The sequence below is a fragment of the Panthera pardus genome, unplaced genomic scaffold, assembly GCF_024362965.1.
Source record: "Panthera pardus isolate Hobbes unplaced genomic scaffold, ASM2436296v1 HiC_scaffold_18, whole genome shotgun sequence".
Classification (NCBI taxonomy): domain Eukaryota; kingdom Metazoa; phylum Chordata; class Mammalia; order Carnivora; family Felidae; genus Panthera; species Panthera pardus.
In genome coordinates this window covers 3480842-3498649 of record NW_026526743.1, presented here as the reverse complement: position 1 = coordinate 3498649, position 17808 = coordinate 3480842, and the positions used below count along the sequence as shown (strand labels likewise).

Sequence of the window (17808 nt, the reverse complement as noted above, 5' to 3'; positions counted from 1 at the left end):
CGGCGGGGAGGGGGGGGAGGGGGCGGGCCAGGTAGTAACGTAGAAGGGGGAGGGTGTGGGAATTCCTTGTAGATCGGGGTGAAAGGTGACCCTGGCTCCAGTCATAAAGCCCTCCACATCACGTGACCAACGTCACCCTCTCCCCAACAACATCCTTATTTTCAGTCTTGGGAAATCGAGTGGAAGACGGTGGCCTGCTCGTCCCTTCCAAAAGCCCTCAGCCTGGTTTCGGCTGTTCCGCTACAACATTCAAGGTCAAGGTCGGGCAGCGGCTGTCTAGGGTGCCTCGGGACTCCGGACACCTCGGTTTCCTAACGGAGAAGTGGGAGGCCTGCAAATTGGGGCTCTTCGTCTCAGGGATAGGCTTCTTTCCCCTTAGCGATCACCTCCTCCGAGTGGGGTGGGAGGACCCTCCCCGGGGTTCTGTGCGGGCTGAGCCCTCTGGCCTCAATGGGTGCCCAAGTAGCCCTCCTGGTGGCGGCGCTAGCCGGCTGCCTGCTTCGGGCCCGGAGCTGTGTCATTTGTGATCCAAGGGTCGTGGCCGCGCTGGACGCCTTGGAAAAGGAATACCTGCCTACCCACCTCGCCCCCGGGCGTCACAGACAAGTGATGGAAAGGATAAGAGAAACCGTGAGGGATTTCCGGGACCTGCCATATTTAGAGGACACCTTTATGGGGGTTATCGGTGAGGGCAGGGTAGAGAGTGGGAATCCAGGGTGGAGGGAAAGCAGGGGTCTGGTGCTCGGATTGCTGGAGGCGGGGGAGGGACGGGACCCAAGGGCTGGAGGCAGAGTCTGCTGGGTTCGTGAATGGAGAAGACTGAGATGCCGATTCCAGGCCTTCCCCTGGGCAAAGGAATACGCTGTTTCCCTAGTCCTTACCCTGCAATTTTGTAAAAAAAACAAACACACAAACCCACAGAAAAAAAAAAACCAAAAACAACAAAACGACATCTCCCAGAAGTCAACGGGCGTGCAATCCATTTACAGCCCTGGCCTTGCCCGGTACCCTCATGGGTATTGTAGTTTTTGACACTAGCTGAGCCAATGAGACCTTAAGGCTTGGAATCTGAGGTCTAACTCCTCTCCCCGCATCCTCTGTGTCCCTCCAGATGAGGCCACAATGGAAACGTCAGTCTTAAGTTTTCTGAGGAGTGTGAGACTTATCAGAAACAGTGGTGTAGCAGGTAAATCCACACAGGGGCCACGGGAGGGGCTCCAGAAACTTTTAGGGAAATGATTTTTGGTGAGGACGGGTCTGGTAGTGGCTCTGGAGCCCACCTGCCTTGGTTCAGCTTCAGGCCTGGCCACCCCTTAGCTGTGTGGCCTTGAGAGAGGAATTTCCCTGGTTTGTCACCTCTAAAGTGGGTCCTAACAGTGTCTGCACGCCAGGCGCCGCTTAGCTCAGTGGCCAGCATTGTTAAGTGGTCATTCAATTTCACTGTCCCTCCCTGAGATGGCCCCAAGGTGGAACGCCAGCCTCTTCAGATGGAGGCAAACTTCCTGCATGTCCTCCTGGGGTGGGTGGGACGAGGGGAAGCACTCTGTCACCCTGCTCTTTCCCAGATGACACTTTCGTGAACGAGTTCTCCTGGATGTTGACTCTGGAAAAGGCAGCCTTTCAGGGCTATGTCGCTCGGTTCCAAAGAAAGGGTGAGGGACGATGGGTTCCATCAGGGACCACAGCCCCTTCCCCCAACAGGTCCAGGGTCTAAGTCCCCAGCCCCTGCTTTCTATGCCCAGCCTCTCACGTCTTCCCACCCCGTCCTCCCTGGGACCCAGAGATCCAGACATCCGTGTCCTTCTTCCCTCCATCCCAAGAGCCCAAACGCAACCTATTCCTTCTTCCCCCCTCATCTCCTTTAACAGGAATCTGATAATCCTTTTTTTGTTGTTGTGTTGTTTTTTCTTCCTTCTGAGGCAGATTTCTGTCCCAACAAATGTGGTGAGTCCGGATTACGGGAACTGGCTTTCTATCCTTCATCCTTGCCCCCTGAATACCCAGCCTTTCTCCTCTGGCTTTGGGTCTCCCTGGTTCTTCATTCCCCCCGTCTGAGAGGTTCCTGGTCCCCAGTAGTCCTTCTGCACAGCGGACTTCCTGGACAGCGGGTCCCATTCTCTGGGCGCTCTTTCCTGAGACTGGTTACACCCCTCTTCAGGGAGGACTGCCTTCTAGCCCCGCCCCTTGGGCTGACCTCTAGGGATTAGGCGCCTGACTCCGCCCCAGACCTTGGCCCTGCCCTCTCCTTTTAGCCTCGCCTCTCAGGGCGAATACAGCCTGGATCCTGTCCCTTCAGGTACAATGTTGCAGCTTCTGATCTGGTGCAGTAACTGTAAAAAGCAGCTTCACGCTTGTCGAAAATCCAGAGATTGTGGGGGTGAGAGAGCTGGGGCCAGCCGCAGGGGTTGGCGCCAGGGGGGCGGAGCCAGACTTGTGACACCGCCCGGGGGGGGGCGGAGACTGTAGCCCGCCCACCAGAGAAGGTGGGACCGCCACCGAGTGGAGGGAGTTGAGGGAGGACCAGGAACCTTGAAGAGGCAAAGGAGCACAACCTGTCTCTCCAGTGCTCCAAATCAATGTCCATGAAACGGAAGACCTGATCCTCGACTGTGAGCTCGACTGGCATAAATTATCCCAAGGCCTGACCTATTACAGCTTTTACAGGGTGGGCCCTTTAACCCCAAGTCCATAAGGCTTGTGTGAGCGCCGACCCCCTCATCCACAAGCTTGTTGCCACAATCCCCATGACCCATGACCTACCAGGTTTGACTTCTAGGGATCCCCGGGGACCCCATGCCCTTACCAGTAACCCTGGACTCCCATCTTCCCCACTGAGAGCCCGTGATGCTCTCACACCTGTACTGCCCCAAATCCTGAATTACCCCAGGCCTCTGTGACCCCTTGAGCTTGGGTCTAGGTTTGGGGGAGCAATCCTGAGACCTTGGTGTCCGAGGGGAAACGGCCCACCCTGATCAAGCGACTGGTGAGGCCAGAGGACGCGGGTAACTACCGCTGCGAGTTGGGCACTGAGCGATCCGGCCCAGCCACGGTCATCCATTTTGAAGTCACAGGTCAGAGCTGGGAGTCGACAGACGTATGGGACTCAGGGTCCTGGGTTTGGGAGGCAGTCAGCTTCAGCGAGCGACCTGGGGGGCCTAACTTTCTGTCGGGGTGTGGTTTCAGGCCAAGGGGGTGTGGCTTCCTGCCCAGGGTGCGGCCACCTCTCACAGTGGCCTGGCTTCAGGCAGTGAGGGGCGTGCTTATCTCCTGGGAGGCCCGGGTCCTGGGGAAGGGTGGCGTGGACAGAGCTTGCCTGGGCCACGACCGGCCCTCCCAGGACTGCTCCTTCTCTCTCCTCTGTCAGTGTTGCCCAAAAGAGTCATGGAGGAGATCCCGAAATCAAACCCCGGGACCCAGTATCAGCGGTTTCGATCCCTCAAGCCGACAGAGTGTCTGAATCCCAAGGACGCGCTGAGAGGCTTTCTGTTCGAGATGCTGATCTGGGGCTTTGTGTTTCTGATCATCGGCTTTGCCACCTCGTGAGCCGCCTCCGGGAGAAGGCAGGGCTTGGGGCGAGGGGCGGGGTCTCCAACTTCCTAACGTAGGAGGAGGTGTTAGGGGGAGGGGCTTAGAAAAGAGGGGCGTGCTTACCCAGGGCGGCGAAGCTTGGGTCATAGAAAAGGATCAGATCTAGGGAGGCTGGGAGGGGTGTCCCTCACTCAGGACCTAATCTGCTTACACGATTGCACCGCACCCTTCCCCAGCGTACTTTGCTTTAGGTCTGGGACCCTGATCGATTCCGTCAAGTCCTGGGTCCGTACCGACAAGGCAGCAGCCCCAGAGGACCAGGGTCCCCAGAGTCGGCAGTCACAGAGCCCGGTGTCACACAGTCAGCCTTCACAGAGCCAGGTTCCGAAGGTACCGAACGAAAAGCACACCGTACCAAGGCGCAAATAAAGATTTATCTGGTTGTCTAAATATCGGATTCATTTCCTCCGGTCTGATCCTCACTTTTGGTTTCCCAAGGAGAGGTCTGGGGCGGGTCTCCTGTCCTCGGAGAGACTGGGAAGTCAGTTCCCTGTGTCAAGGCAGAGCCCAACTAGCTGAGATGTAATTCCACAATCAAGGAGTAGAGAAGGGCCTGCCCTACGCAGATCTCCTCCCCCAGGCCCGGTCCCCTCACAGGACGCCCCCTCCCAGCTCTTCCTGCCGGGTTTCCTCTCGCCTTTTCCTGTCCCCCACCCAGTGCTGGGAGCCGGGGCAGAAGCAAAGGCTGAACGGGAACAGCGGGGTCAGGAACCAACCAGGGCCAACGGAGCCAGGGCCCCGGGGTGCTGTTGGGACCTGAAGCAGGGTAAGAACCAGGGAGCCAGGAGTCCAGACCCCTCCTCCCTCAGACCCAGTGGCCAGTCCCCACCCATCTCCCATCCCAGCACCCAGGAGCTTAGCTCCCATCCTTCTCCTCCACCCAGACTCAGGAGTTTGAGCCCCAGGCCCCTCCATCCCAAACCCCACTACTCGGGGCCTCAGGAGTTGGGGTCTTACCCATCCTTCCTTAGGGCCATGCTATCTGGTGAACGGAAGGAGGGCGGAAGCCCCCGCTTCGGGAAGCTCCACCTCCCCGTGGGCTTGTGGATCAATTCTCCCAGGAAGCAGCTGGCCAAGCTGGGACGCCGCTGGCCTAGCGCCGCCTCTGTTAAGTGAGTGCCCACCTCCCCCAGGCCCCTGTCCCTCCTCTACCTACCTCCCAACTGTCCTCGTTTCTGATCCAGTCTCTGTACCGGGGAAGGCCAGGGGCCCCGAGCGTTGACTGCAGTTCCTTTCCGGAATGGGCAAGCGAGGTAGCGGGCTGGAGGAGACAGACAGTGGGCCACAGTGCTCTCAGAGTCCGGTCGGGGAAGAGTCGGGCCTGGATAGGGGCCCTCGCTGGATGGACAAGGCGATGGGGATACAGGGGCAAGGGTTTGATTCCCCTTCCTTCCTCCCCTCCCTGCTTACCTCTTGCAACTTCCTTAGGTGCCACTCACCTTCATTTATTTCTCTCTCTCTCTCTCTCTCTGACTCTGGCCTCTGCCCAACTCCGTATCTGTACACTCGCGTCTCTCCCCCTTCTGTGGGTCTCTGTCTCCCTCTTTATCTGTGTCTCTGTCCCTCTCTTTTCCTGGGTTTCTTTTGCTCTTTCGGTCCGGATCTGTGTCCCCTCTCAATGGATCTCTCTGTCACTCTCCGGGTCTCTGATCCCTCCGTCTGGGTCTTCGCCCACCTCCTTCCTTCGTCTTCCACCGTCGGCCTCCATCCTGGCCTGTCTCTCTCGGTCTCTTTGCCGCCTCTCCGCGCCCCTGGCGGGTTCCCAGGTCTTCTTCCTCGGACACGGGGAGCCGCAGCAGCGAGCCGCTGCCCCCGCCGCCGCCGCACGTGGAGCTGCGGCGAGTGGGCGCGGTCAAGGCGGCCGGGGGAGCCTCCGGGAGTCGCGCCAAGCGCATCTCCCAGCTCTTTCGGGGCTCGGGGACCGGGGCCACGGGGTCCGGCGGCGCGGGAGGCGCCGGGACTCCGGGGGGCGCTCAGCGCTGGGCCAGCGAGAAGAAGCTGCCTGAGCTGGCCGCGGGCGTGGCCCCCGAGCCCCCGCTGGCCGCCCGCGCCACGGCACCCCCGGGGGTCCTCAAGATCTTCGGCGCCGGGCTGGCGTCGGGCGCCAACTACAAGAGCGTGCTCGCCACTGCGCGCTCCACGGCACGCGAGCTGGTGGCCGAGGCGCTGGAGCGCTACGGGCTGGCGGGGAGCCCCGGCGGCAGCCCAGGCGAGAGCAGCTGCGTGGACGCCTTCGCGCTGTGCGACGCGCTGGGCCGGCCCGCGGCGGGCGGCGTGGGCAGCTGCGAGTGGCGGGCGGAGCACCTGCGCGTGCTGGGCGACTCGGAGCGTCCGCTGCTGGTGCAGGAGCTGTGGCGAGCGCGGCCCGGCTGGGCGCGCCGTTTCGAGCTGCGCGGCCGCGAGGAGGCGCGCCGCCTGGAGCAGGAGGCCTTCGGCGCGGCGGACAGCGACGGTGAGCCGGCGGGGGCCCGACTCCGGGGGCGGGGCCTGGGGGCGGGGCGGAGCCTGTCCCGGAGGCGGGGCCAGCGGGGAGGCGGGGCGGGGCTTGGGGGCCGGGATCTGTGGGGCCTGAGAGACCAGGGGTAGGCTGGAGGAGGGGCCCCCGGGAGAAAGTGGGAGGTGGGGGAGGAATGGGAGGAGCCTAAAGCCCCGGGTCAGGTCGGGGGCGGGGCTGGGGCTAGACCGGAGTTATTGCCAGAGTGGATGGGCGGGGCTTGTGATGGGGTGGGGGGGGGCGCCTGCTGAAGACAGTAACCCAGAGCCAGAGGTGTTGAGTGGTGGTGGTCGTCCGCGTGGCTAGAAGGCCTCTCGCGAGAGGCAGGGCTGACGTCGATTAAGCCTCTAAGGGGGAGGAGCCTGGAGAGTGAAGAAATGGTGGGCTTGTTTGGGGTCGAAAATGATCCAAGCTTTAGGAGCGCCTGAGTTAAGCCTCCGACTTCGGATCGGATCATGATCCATGATCGCTCGGTCCATGAGCTCGAGCCCGGCGTCGGGCTCTGTCCTAACAGCTGGGAGCCTGGAGCCTGCTATAGATTCTGTGTCTCCTTCTCTCTGCCCTTGCCCTGCTCGTGCTCAGGCTCATGCTCTCCCTCTCTTAAGAATAATTAAAAAAACAGATCGAAGCTTCAGAGGATCTGACCTTGGAGCAGGTGGATCTCGGCTGGGTTGGCTGCAGACTGTGGGTGGGAGATTTGAGGGTGGCGCATGGGAAATGAAGACGTAACACCATCAAGGGCTTACATGCTGGCCTGGCCTTTGAGGAAACGTTCCTGGAACAGGAGGTGGTCCCCTGGGTGAGACAGTAAGTGCAGAGCAGGGCCCGGCAGGGATGGAGCCTGGCTCTAAGGGAGGGGCTGCTCACAGAACCTCCTAACGCTTTTCTCTTTCTGAGCCTCCCATCGGGGAGACAGAGTGGTGTAGCGGTCAACCTCCTGAGCTCTGAACTCTGGCTTGGATTCCGATCCGTTCTTTGTCGGTTCCGCTCTGCAAAACCCTAGGGGAAGATGAAATCGGAAAATGTATAAAAGGGTTTTAGCACAGGGCCTGGCACATAGTGGTCGCCTAATAAAGAATGGCAATTACAACCATCACTGTCTTTTTTTTTTCCCCCCCCCAAAAAGCATTGCTTGAGCGCCTACTGTGGGCCACACATTATTTAGGGCCCTGGGGGAATACAGTGAGCACGTGACAGATGAGGTTCCCACCCTCCTAGATTTCGCGGCCTAGTGAGAAACAAATCACTAGTTCGTTCCTTCCGTTCACCATCACCCACTCTGTGCCAGGCACAGGGAACAGCATATACAGAAAACTAAACGTGGGAAGCAGCCTCACCTCTCTGTGGTCAATTTTTTGTCTCTTTATCATCTCGGTTCTCCGACCGTGTCTCGGTCTCTTTGGAGTCTCTTGCCTCATCCCTCTCCGTCTCTCCGCAGGCACGGGTGCCCCCTCGTGGCGGCCACAGAAGAATCGCTCCCGGGCGGCGTCCGGAGGGGCGGCCCTGGCCAGTCCGGGCCCGGGGTCCGGGTCAGGGCCCCCCGCTGGGTCCGGGGGCAAAGAGCGCTCGGAAAACCTGTCCCTGCGGCGCAGCGTGTCGGAGCTCAGCCTGCAGGGTCGCCGGCGGCGGCAGCAGGAGCGCAGGCAGCAGGCGCTTAGCATGGCCCCAGGGGCAGCCGACACCCAAATCGGACCTGCTGACCCTGGCGACTTCGATCAGTTGACCCAGTGCCTCATTCAGGCTCCCAGCAACCGTCCCTACTTCCTGCTGCTCCAGGGCTACCAGGACGCTCAGGTAAGGCAGCCCCTCCTACCCCGGAGAGAACTACGCTCCGACCTACCTGCGACCTTACTTCCTCTGCAGGGCGACAAAATTACAACTCCCAGAATCCCCTGGGTCGCGGTAGTCTCAGGTTTGTGGGAAGGTGTGGGCCCAGCAAGGTAGGGTTCCAGGGTAGGAGAGGTCATTGTGGAAGACAGGGGATGGGGGGGAAGAGGTGAAAGTCGTGGAGGTTGATGGCTGAAAAAGATTTTGCTGGAAGAACAAGTGGGGAATGGTTCATTTCATGCAATGTTGGGGGAAAACACTGTCTTTGTCTGTCAAGGGGGAATGCGAGAGCCTATCGTAGAAAAGGGATCTCCTTGTAAGCGTCTATTTCTTGATGAGGAGTAATTGAACTGTCTATCTTGTTTGGGAGGAAGATAATTTCATTGATGTATGGGATCTTGTTCTGGGTAAGCGTATATTTTCTTGGAAGGAGCGGACTAACCCACTTTCTAAGCGGGTTTACACTGGAATGATTTGACTCTTGTTAGGGGACGTAGGTGGTACGGATGCTTCTGTTTTCTATATTTGGGTGACAATAGAACTTGCTTGAGTGTTAGGCAGCAGAGAGGGAGAAAGGATTAGCAGATAGTAGAAAATGATTCGTGGGTTAGTGGGAAATTGTTTCATTAATAGAAATGTAATGTACTCTTGGAAAGACTCATTTGTGTGTGTGTGTGTGTGTGTGTGTGTGTGTGTGTGCGCGCGCGCGCGCGATGATTGGGGGAGCCATGTTTGTGGTGTTGCCCAACTTTGAGTAACAGCAGTACAGCCAAGTTCCACAGGTACTGCTGGGAATCAGTGGGAAAGCCCACTCTAGAAGGTAGTGGAGCTCAGCAAATAGTCCCATTTGTGCTGTCGGAGAGCGATCCAGTTGGGTTCGGTGGCCTGTGTGTGGGTGTGTATGAGTGAGAGGTTAAGACTATTGAGAGAAGGGCTTGCGTGGAAGAATTCATTCCTCCTTACTGGGGCAAGTTCCTTACAGGGAGGGGTTTGCAGACAAGGTTGGAGAATAAGAGAGCCTGTTTTGGGAAGAGGGGGAACGTTGGGAGCATCCATTCTTTTGAATGGGGTTCATGAGAAATTCCTTTCTAAGAAAGAGGCTTCTGTGGAAGTATTCCTTCCTGGGGAAGAGGAATCAAAGGTGCCTCTCTTGGGGAGGAATTTATTTGCACTCATCTACTCATGAGTGGCTATAACCCGGGAGTTCATTGTGGGCACTGTGGAATCCCTTCTGGGGTTGAGTAATTTTAGAAAAGGGTTTCATGTATTTTGGACCATTCCATTGCTTCAAACAGGGAGGGATAACAGGAGATCTTACCTTCGGAAGGTGGTCATACTGGAAAGATCCATTTTCTAGAGGCAGATGAACAAGTCCGTTGTAGGAAGGGGTCTCTTTGGAAATGTCCATCCATGAGGTAAAGGTAATGAGTTCAGGGTAGGATTTATGGATATCAGGATGACTATTGTCCCAACGTGAATAGAGAACAGAGAGTCTATTTTAGGAAGGGGCCAGACTGAGCTCTTCCATTTTTGTAGGATGGAGATGGGAGAGTCATTTAGGAAGGGGGTCTTCTGGAATGCACCTCTTCATTTGGTGGATGAAATGGGACACTCCATTATAAGAAGAGGGTCTCCTGGAAAACATCTATTCATAAGGTGTGGTTACTAGAAGACCCACTATATGGAGAGCTCCATGGAGAATGTTCTTTGTTGGGATGAGAATACTGAAAGCATCCATTGATGCAAAGGAGAGGATCTTTGGAATCCTCTATCGTGGGAGTGGGGGTAGTAGGTGAGTCCATTGCAGTATTATTTCTCCTTGGAAGCGAGTTCAGCATGGGGTGGGGGAAAATAAGGGTCCTTTGTAGAAAGGGGGTCTCCCTGGAAGTGTATGTTCATGGGGTGGACATAATGGAAGCAACCTTTGTTCAAAGGGGGCAGTTGCCTTAAAGATATCCGTCCTGTGTCTTGGAAATATTCAGAGAAGCTCTTATTAAAAGGGGAAACGTCTTTGGAAGTCCCCATTCTGGTGGTGGAAGGACTGGCAAATGGGGCCAGGGGTAGAGACATGGGAGGGCTCACAGGAGAAAGATGTCCTTGGAAAGTTCCATTCTTTGAGGGGCAAGTGAATGGGCAGTCCACTGTAGTCATGGGGGTGTGGTGCTCTTGGAAGCACCCCTTCTTTGGGCTCTGTATCATGGGAGAGTGCATTGTGGGAATGGATTTCCTTGAAAGGGTCCATTCAGAAGAGGTGAGAAGAGGTGGGGGGGCGTCTCCTTGGAGAAATGTCTCCTGGAAAACATCAATAATTTCAGGGAGGGCAATTACAGAACTCATGTCAAGAAAGGGGTTTCCTTATACGTAGCCAGTCTTCCAGATGGGCGTTCTGGACCAGTCCATCGCAGGAGGTGCCTTTGAAGAGTCCACTCATGGTTAGGGGAAGCAATTGCTGAGGCTTTGGGGGACCCCAGGAGATCTCCTTGAAAGCGTTCATTCTAAGCGAGGTGGTGGATGGGAGAGTCCTTTGTGGCCAAGGGTCCCCTTTGGAAACATCCGTTCCTCACGGAGCTGTGTCTCTCCTGTACCTCCACCTTCCCTCCAGGACTTCGTGGTGTATGTGATGACGCGGGAGCAGCATGTCTTCGGCCGCGGTGGGAACTCCTCGGCCCGCGGTGGGTCCCCGGCCCCGTATGTGGACACCTTCCTCAATGCCCCCGACATCCTGCCGCGGCACTGTACGGTGCGTGCCGGCCCTGAGCCCCCGGCCATGGTGCGCCCGGCCCGGGGTGCCCCGGTCACGCACAACGGGTGCCTCCTGCTGCGCGAGGCCGAGCTGCACCCTGGCGACCTGCTGGGGCTGGGCGAGCACTTCCTCTTCATGTACAAGGACCCCCGCGCTGGGGGCTCGGGGCCAGCGCGGCCGCCGTGGCTGCCCACCCGTCCGGGGGCCTCCCCGCCAGGCCCCGGCTGGGCCTTCTCCTGCCGCCTGTGCGGCCGGGGCCTGCAGGAGCGCGGCGAGGCGCTGGCGGCCTACCTGGATGGCCGCGAGCCGGTGCTGCGCTTCCGGCCCCGCGAGGAAGAGGCGCTGCTGGGTGAGATCGTGCGCGCAGCAGCGGCCGGCGCCGGGGACCTACCACCGCTGGGGCCGGCCACGCTGCTGGCGCTGTGCGTCCAGCATTCAGCCCGGGAACTGGAGCTGGGCCACCTGCCGCGCCTGCTGGGCCGTCTGGCCCGGCTCATCAAGGAGGCTGTCTGGGTGAGTGCCTCCAACCGCCGTCCAACCCCGTCTGCTCCCCGTGGGCTTCCCCCAGCCTCTCGTCGCCCCCTGCCGCCCGTTTGGAAGTCGAGCAGGATGAAGCCACCTCTCCCCTGATGCTTAGGAGGGGCCTGGGCTCTCCAGTAAGGGATCTCGCGGGGTGCTGGGAGTGGTGGATTCATCCGAGGTGCCGGAAGAGAAGGTAGCGAAGAACCACCTTTGCGGCTATGGGATAATGGGAGAAACGATTCTGGGAGCCGGGGGAAGAGAGCTCCTGGGATGAGAAGTCAGGAGAGACCGTTGTGGGAGGTGAGGCGGGCAGCCCGTTGGGCTGGAAGCTTTGAACAGTAGTGGGCAAGACCGTGCTTGGAGGCGAGGCAGGACAAATCCACTGGACCTACAGATAGAAGTACCTGGGAGAAATCATCCAGATTTCGGGATTTTGGGGGGGAGGTTAAAGTCGCCATCCAATTGAGCTAGGGCTTCTCAGAGCGAGGGTTAAAGAAGGGCCTGGGCGGTAAGAAGAAACTTCTATTTGAGCAGAAGTGGGCCTGAGGGAGGTAGACCGCCTGCAGTTATAGGGCTTTGTACTTTGTTTTCTTTTTGTAAGTTTATTCTATTTCTTTTGAGAGAGAGCGCGCGCACGGGCGCAAAAGTGGGGGAGGGGGAGAGAGAGAGAATCCCAAGCAGGCTCTGCACTGCCCACGCAGAGCCGGGTGTGGGGCTTGAACTCGGGAACTGTGAGATCGTGACCTGAGCTGAAGTCGGACGCTCAACCGACTGAATCACCCAGGCACCGCTAGGGCTTTGTGTTTTAAAAGGTATGGAGAGGTGAGGGACGGACGCCCGGGTGGCTCAGTCGGTCAAGTGACTGAGTCCCGTTAAGGAACTGACTCACGGTTCCTGAGTTCAAGCCCCACATCCAGCTCTGTGCTGACAGCTGGGAGCCCGGAGCCTGCTTCAGATTCTGTGTCTTCCTCTCTCCCTTCCTCTCCCCCACTCGCACGTACACACTCTCTCTCTCTCAAAAATAAATAAACATTAAAAAAGAAAAAAAAAAAAAAAGGTACAGAGAGGTGAAACCATTCTAAACCTGGGGGTTAGGGTCCATTTGAGTGTGGAGAGGCTGTGTCAAAAAGGTGCTTCCAGAAATGACCAGGGTATTAACTCATACGTCTCTCTCCCTCAATTCCACGCGCCTTGATTCTGAGCTTACTGTTCTCCAGGAAAAGATCAAGGAAATCGGAGACCGCCAGCCAGAGAAGTAAGAGAAATTCTGGGAAGAAGGGTTATAGAGGGATGCAGGGGTGGGGCTCTGCAGGCAGGCTCTTCCTTGGCCCCCAACTTTTCCAGCTGTGAAATGGGGATTGGCCTCTGCCCTCAATTAGATCCAGAGCTCGGGGTTTGGACACTATGGTGGGGGTTGGGCAGAGATCACCCCACCCCCATTACGATAATGGACTGTCCCATTAATGGGTCCTTTCCTCCTTCTCCAGCCACCCTGAGGGAGTCCCCGAGGTGCCCTTGACTCCCGAGGCTGTGTCCGTAGAGCTGCGGCCACTCATGCTGTGGATGGCCAACACCACGGAGCTGCTGAGTTTTGTACAGGAGAAGGTGCTGGAAATGGAGAAGGAGGCCGACCAGGAGGGTGAGCTCTGACCCAAGCGCAGGCCTGTCCGGGATCCCTGTCATTCCCTCTACTTGGGGACTTGGGCTCCTGCCTGTCAGCCTCTGGTTCTCTCTCTTACCCCCAGGCCTGTCCTCAGACCCACAGCTCTGCAATGACTTGGAATTATGTGATGAGGCCATGGCCCTCCTGGATGAGGTCATCATGTGTACCTTCCAGCAGTCTGTCTACTACCTCACCAAGGTTGGTCTTGTCCCCTGCTGCCTGTTTGACATAACCTCGCTTCCTGTTTGCATTACATCGTGTTGCTCTGACGTCACTTCCTAGTCGACCTTGTGAGATTTCCCGCTTCTCTGACATCACTTCCCGTTCACCCCAGGGCTTTGCTGTTCTGATACCCCTTCCTGTTGGAGCCTACATCACTTCCCGCCTTTCTGGCTTCTTCTCCTGGGTCTGCATCTGTCCCCTCGTGACAAGTGAACTTTACGACCTGGTCATATCACCCTTATCATTTTCTCAAGCTCCTGTTTTCTTTTTCTTTTTTTAAATGTTTTTATTTTTGAGAGAGAGAGAGAGAGAGAGACAGAGCGCCAGTGGGGGATGGCCAGAGAGAGAGAGGGAGACACAGATTCTGAAGCAGGCTGTCAGCACAAAGCCCAGTACGGGGCTCGAACCCACAAACCGTGAAATCATGACCTGAGCCGAAGTTGGACGCTCAACTGACTGAGCCCCCCAGGTGCCCCTCAAGCTCCTGTTTTCTTTTTTTTTTTTTTTTTAATTTTTTTTTAACGTTTATTTTTGAGACGGAGAGAGACAGAGCATGAACAGGGGAGGGGCAGAGAGAGAGGGAGACACAGAATCTGAAACGGGCTCCAGGCTCTGAACTGTCAGCACAGAGCCCGATGCGGGGCTCGAACTCACGGACTGTGAGATCGTGACCTGAGCCGAAGTCGGACGCTTAACCGACCGAGCCACCCAGGCGCCCCAAGCTCCTGTTTTCTAAGTCCACTCTTCAGTGACTGGTAAAATAGATAGATGATAGATAGATAGATATCAAATAGTGTCAGGCACTGTCACTTAAACTAAAAGTCCTCTGTAATCAGGCTTCACTTCCTGTTTGCTGACTTCATTTCCTATAGCTCCGAATTCACTCCCTTTTCCAAGCCACAGACCTTCTCCCTGGAGTGCTAGTCCTGAGGACCCGCTTTCTCCCCCAGGCCCCCAACCACCCTTGACCTTGATATTGCTCCTTGGAATTCTCAGGGTTTCAGGCTTACCGTGGGTCTGAGTCCCTGTCTGTAAACGGAGCGGGGATCTTTGGGGACTGATCAACGTAAAGATGTTCCTTAAGCAGCCTGGATTTGTGAAGCCCTTTCCTCCAAGGCTTCGCTTCCTGTACATTCCTGCCACGTGTGGCTTTATTTCTTCTTCGGCTCTGACCTCATTTCCTGTCCTTGGCCCGATCTCACTTTCCACTGGCTCACTGCCACTTCGCTCCCACTTCCTGACTCTCTATTCTTTTTCTTTCCTTTGGGAATTCTGGATAAATCACTCTTTGACTGAAGGGGGCCTCTTTGTTCAGCGTCCTTTGTCCTCCGCGAGCTGTCCGTGTGGAGAAACACAAGTCCCGGGGCGCCTGGGTGGCTCAGTCAGCTGAGCGTCGGACTTCAGCTCAGGTCCCGATCTCATGGTTCTTGAGTTCGAGGCCCGCGTCGGGCTCTGTGCCGACAGCTCGGAGCCTGGAGCCTGCTTCGGATTCCGTGTCGGCCCCTCTCTCTCTGTCCTTCCCCCACTTGAGCTCCGTCTCTTTCTCTCGCTCAAAAAGAAATAAACACTGAAAAAATGTCAAGGCTTGAGGCGTCCCAGGCCTGATGAATGCCGGAAAGCCACCTGGAAAGTAGGGATTTGCTCACAGAGGCCTTTAGGGTGTCGAAGGTGGAATGGGCTCTAATTCCCAGAAGCTCTACCGCCCGGAAGCTTCCAGGAAGGTGTAGTCCAATCATTTGTTTCCATCTCTGTATCTTCTTAGACTCTGTATTCAACGCTGCCTGCTCTCCTGGATAGTAACCCTTTTACCGCCGGGGCAGAGCTTCCGGGGCCCGGCGCCGAGCTGGCGGCCATGCCTCCGGGGCTGAGACCCACCCTGGGCGTGTTCCAAGCAGCCCTGGAACTGACCAGCCAGTGTGAGCTGCATCCCGACCTGGTGTCTCAGACTTTCGGTTACTTGTTCTTCTTCTCCAATGCGTCCCTCCTCAACTCGCTGATGGAACGAGGTGCGGGTCAGATCGGGGAAGGGGCAGGGACGAAGGGGCGGGAGCCATCGGGACCCAAGTCAGTTCAGAACATACCACAGGATCAGGCCTCATCTTTAGAGAGTCTGGAGAGCAAGCTCCAGATCCCAAGCTGAAAAATAAGAAGGGTCCGCGAGGCAGGAGGGCAGAGTCCCCGCACCCATTCCCCTTCCTAACCTTCCCCACAGGTCAAGGCCGACCTTTCTATCAATGGTCCCGAGCTGTCCAAATCCGGACCAACTTAGACCTCGTCTTGGACTGGCTGCAGGGGGCCGGGCTGGGCGACATTGCCACTGAATTCTTCCGGAAACTCTCCATAGCTGTGAACCTGCTCTGTGTGCCCCGCACCTCCCTGCTCAAGGTGATTCCCGATCCCTGACCTCTGACTCCCCAACCCCCCCCCCCATCCATCCTCTGTATTCAGCCCACCCTTGACATCCCCTTGGCCCTCACGTTATCCCCAGTCCCAGCGCAGACACCGTGGGTGATGCACTGGCAGTTAGAAGCCAGCCCCAAGCGTCCAAAGTGCACCTGAATCCCAGTGGGACTTCCGAATAATAGTTTCCAAGGCCCCCCTCCCTCAGTCATGCTGGTTCCGAAAGTCTGGTATGAGACCAAGGAATGCGACAGTCAAAACATTCATTGAACATAAACTAGATACCAAACACTATCAAGCACTGCTCATTGAGTGCTGATTAAGCCTCATGAAATAGGTTGTTAATTGACCGTTTGTTACAGACAAGGAAACTGAGATTCGGGCAGGATAAGTTCCTTGATTTCTTTTGTTGATATTTCTCAGACTTTTACAGAGCACTTAATAAGCACCAGGCCGTGTTCTAAGTATTTTACGATCTTGCCATATTGAAACCTCAGAACAACCCTATTAGGTGGTGCCTAATCCCTCCACCCCCGATTTACAGATGAAGAACCTGAGGCACAGGGACTTGCCAGAAGGTAATGAGTAGTCCAGCCGGGATTTTTGAACCCAGGCAATCCGGGTCCACCGCAATGATGACTTGGTTGTCATCTCAGTTCAGTAGATCCAAACTTTATTTTAAATTTTATTATTTAAAAATTTTTACATTTATGTCTGCACAGAGCCCGACGCGGGGCTCGAACTCACAAACTGTGAGATCATGACCTGAGCCGAAGTCGGAAGCTCAACCGACTGAGCCACCCAGACACCCCACAAATCATTTTTTTTTTAAAGCCGAGAGCACCCCCTTTCTCACCATCACTTTGGTGACAGCCTGGCTTCGCAGTCACAATCTGGCTGCACAGACACCACGGCCGACCCCCTACATCGGTACCCTCTAGGGGGGGCCTTCCATTCAGGCTTTCTCAGCTGTCCCATGACAACCACCGACTTCTCACCTCATCTTCCCACCAGGCTTCTTGGAGCAGCCTACGAACTGACCACCCCACGCTGACCCCTGCTCAGCTTCACCATCTGCTCAGCCACTACCAGCTGGGTCCTGGCCGTGGGCCACCACCTGCCTGGGACCCTCCCCCTGCAGAGCGAGACGCTGTGGACACAGGTGAGGCCCGGTGGGGACAGGGGCACGGGGGCTGTCAGCTGTTTTCTGGCCTCAGGACCTAGGAATCCATAGCCCCTTCCTCCTTCTGACCCAGGATTCTGGACCCTTAACCCTTTCCTCCCTCGAGACCCAATAAGTGATGGGCCCCAACTCCCTCCTCCGCCAGGATACGGGATTTCAAGCCCCAGCTCCTCCTCTCCCCCCCCCCCCCCAGGGTTCAGGCCCCCAGCCCCTTCCCCCGACAACCTACCCTTCTCACCCAGGGGCTCGGGTTCCAGGCCCCTCCACGAAGGAATCCGTAAAACTAAGTTCCCAGACCTTCCTTCCTCAGACCCAAGAACCCAACTACCTCGCCCGTCTCCCAGGCAGCGGTGGCCTCTCTTTCTTTGTCTGAACTACAACTCCCATGATGCTCGGGGACTCCCAAGACTCGTGTTTGAGTGGGTCCCGCTCCGGGAATTGCTGGTTGAAGTCTGTCCTTCCCTCGGGGGTGACGCAGCCTCTCTCTAACACCGCTGCCTCACGCCCATTTTCAGAATTTGACGCCGTCTTCTTCTGTCTCCTAGGGGACATCTTCGAGAGCTTCTCCTCCCATCCGCCCCTCATCCTGCCCTTGGGCAGCTCGCGCCTGCGCCTCACGGGTCCCGTGACGGACGACGCCCTGCACCGCGAACTGCGCAGGCTCCGCCGCCTCCTCTGGGATCTGGAGCAGCAGGAACTGCCGGCCAATCACCGCCACGGGCCTCCCGTGGCCACGCCTCCTTGAGGGCCAATAACCAGCGAGCGCGCGACCCTTGAAAATTCTTCGGCTTCTGCTCCCTGGAGCCCGCCCGAGCTCAGGGCTCTCTGGGAGTTGTAGTTCTATCCCCCGCGTGGCATGCCGGGAGTTTGAGTTTTCGGGTCGCAGAGGATGGGACAGTGGGAAGACGGGCTTGGGAGGTGAGGGCGAGGAGCAAGGAATAAAGGTATCTGTGGTGTTGGCACCGCCTCGCTTGTTAAGACTTGGGAACGCTGGCGATGATGATTTTCTGCGGATTAGAGCACCAGGTTCCTCGACTGGAGCCTTGAGTTCTTGCCGAGGCCCCGGGGGTATTTATAGCCTCGGCCTCAGCTTGCCCTGGGGCTTGTAATCCAAACCGGGAGCCCTGGGGCCTCGCAACGCATTTCAGGACAGAACCCTAAGCTGG

General features: G+C 57.2%; 2 protein-coding genes across 6 annotated transcripts; both read left to right on the top strand.

Moving 5' to 3' along the window:
* The first annotated feature begins 54 nt into the window (after window positions 1-54).
* LOC109252902 (izumo sperm-egg fusion protein 1-like) lies at window positions 55-4348 on the top strand. 4 transcript variants are annotated; one of them, XM_053905574.1, is made up of 9 exons: window positions 200-685; window positions 1112-1186; window positions 1566-1652; window positions 1924-1944; window positions 2297-2377; window positions 2565-2665; window positions 2918-3071; window positions 3365-3539; window positions 4201-4348. In XM_053905574.1, the coding sequence occupies exons 1-9, from the start codon at window positions 451-453 to the stop codon at window positions 4346-4348; spliced, it is 1077 nt and encodes a 358-aa protein (XP_053761549.1). In that variant the 5' UTR covers window positions 200-450. The 4 variants fall into 4 exon arrangements, 3 of the variants coding, with proteins under 3 accessions (XP_053761548.1, XP_053761549.1, XP_053761547.1); XM_053905573.1 differs by lacking the exon at window positions 4201-4348 and adding an exon at window positions 55-189 and having other exon boundaries at window positions 534-685; window positions 2918-3565; XR_008423284.1 differs by lacking the exon at window positions 4201-4348 and adding an exon at window positions 3765-3865 and having other exon boundaries at window positions 2918-3539.
* Window positions 4228-17620, top strand: RASIP1 (Ras interacting protein 1). Of its 2 annotated transcripts, none has more exons than XM_019425787.2 (12): window positions 4228-4354; window positions 4560-4700; window positions 5355-6040; window positions 7521-7876; window positions 10512-11165; window positions 12392-12429; window positions 12662-12813; window positions 12920-13035; window positions 14822-15065; window positions 15272-15444; window positions 16474-16621; window positions 17188-17620. In XM_019425787.2, exons 2-12 carry the CDS (start codon window positions 4564-4566, stop codon window positions 17385-17387), a joined length of 2904 nt encoding a protein of 967 aa, XP_019281332.1. In that variant the 5' UTR covers window positions 4228-4354; window positions 4560-4563; the 3' UTR covers window positions 17388-17620. The 2 variants fall into 2 exon arrangements, with proteins under 2 accessions (XP_019281332.1, XP_019281333.1); XM_019425788.2 differs by having other exon boundaries at window positions 4229-4354; window positions 12932-13035.
* The last annotated feature ends 188 nt before the right edge of the window (window positions 17621-17808 follow it).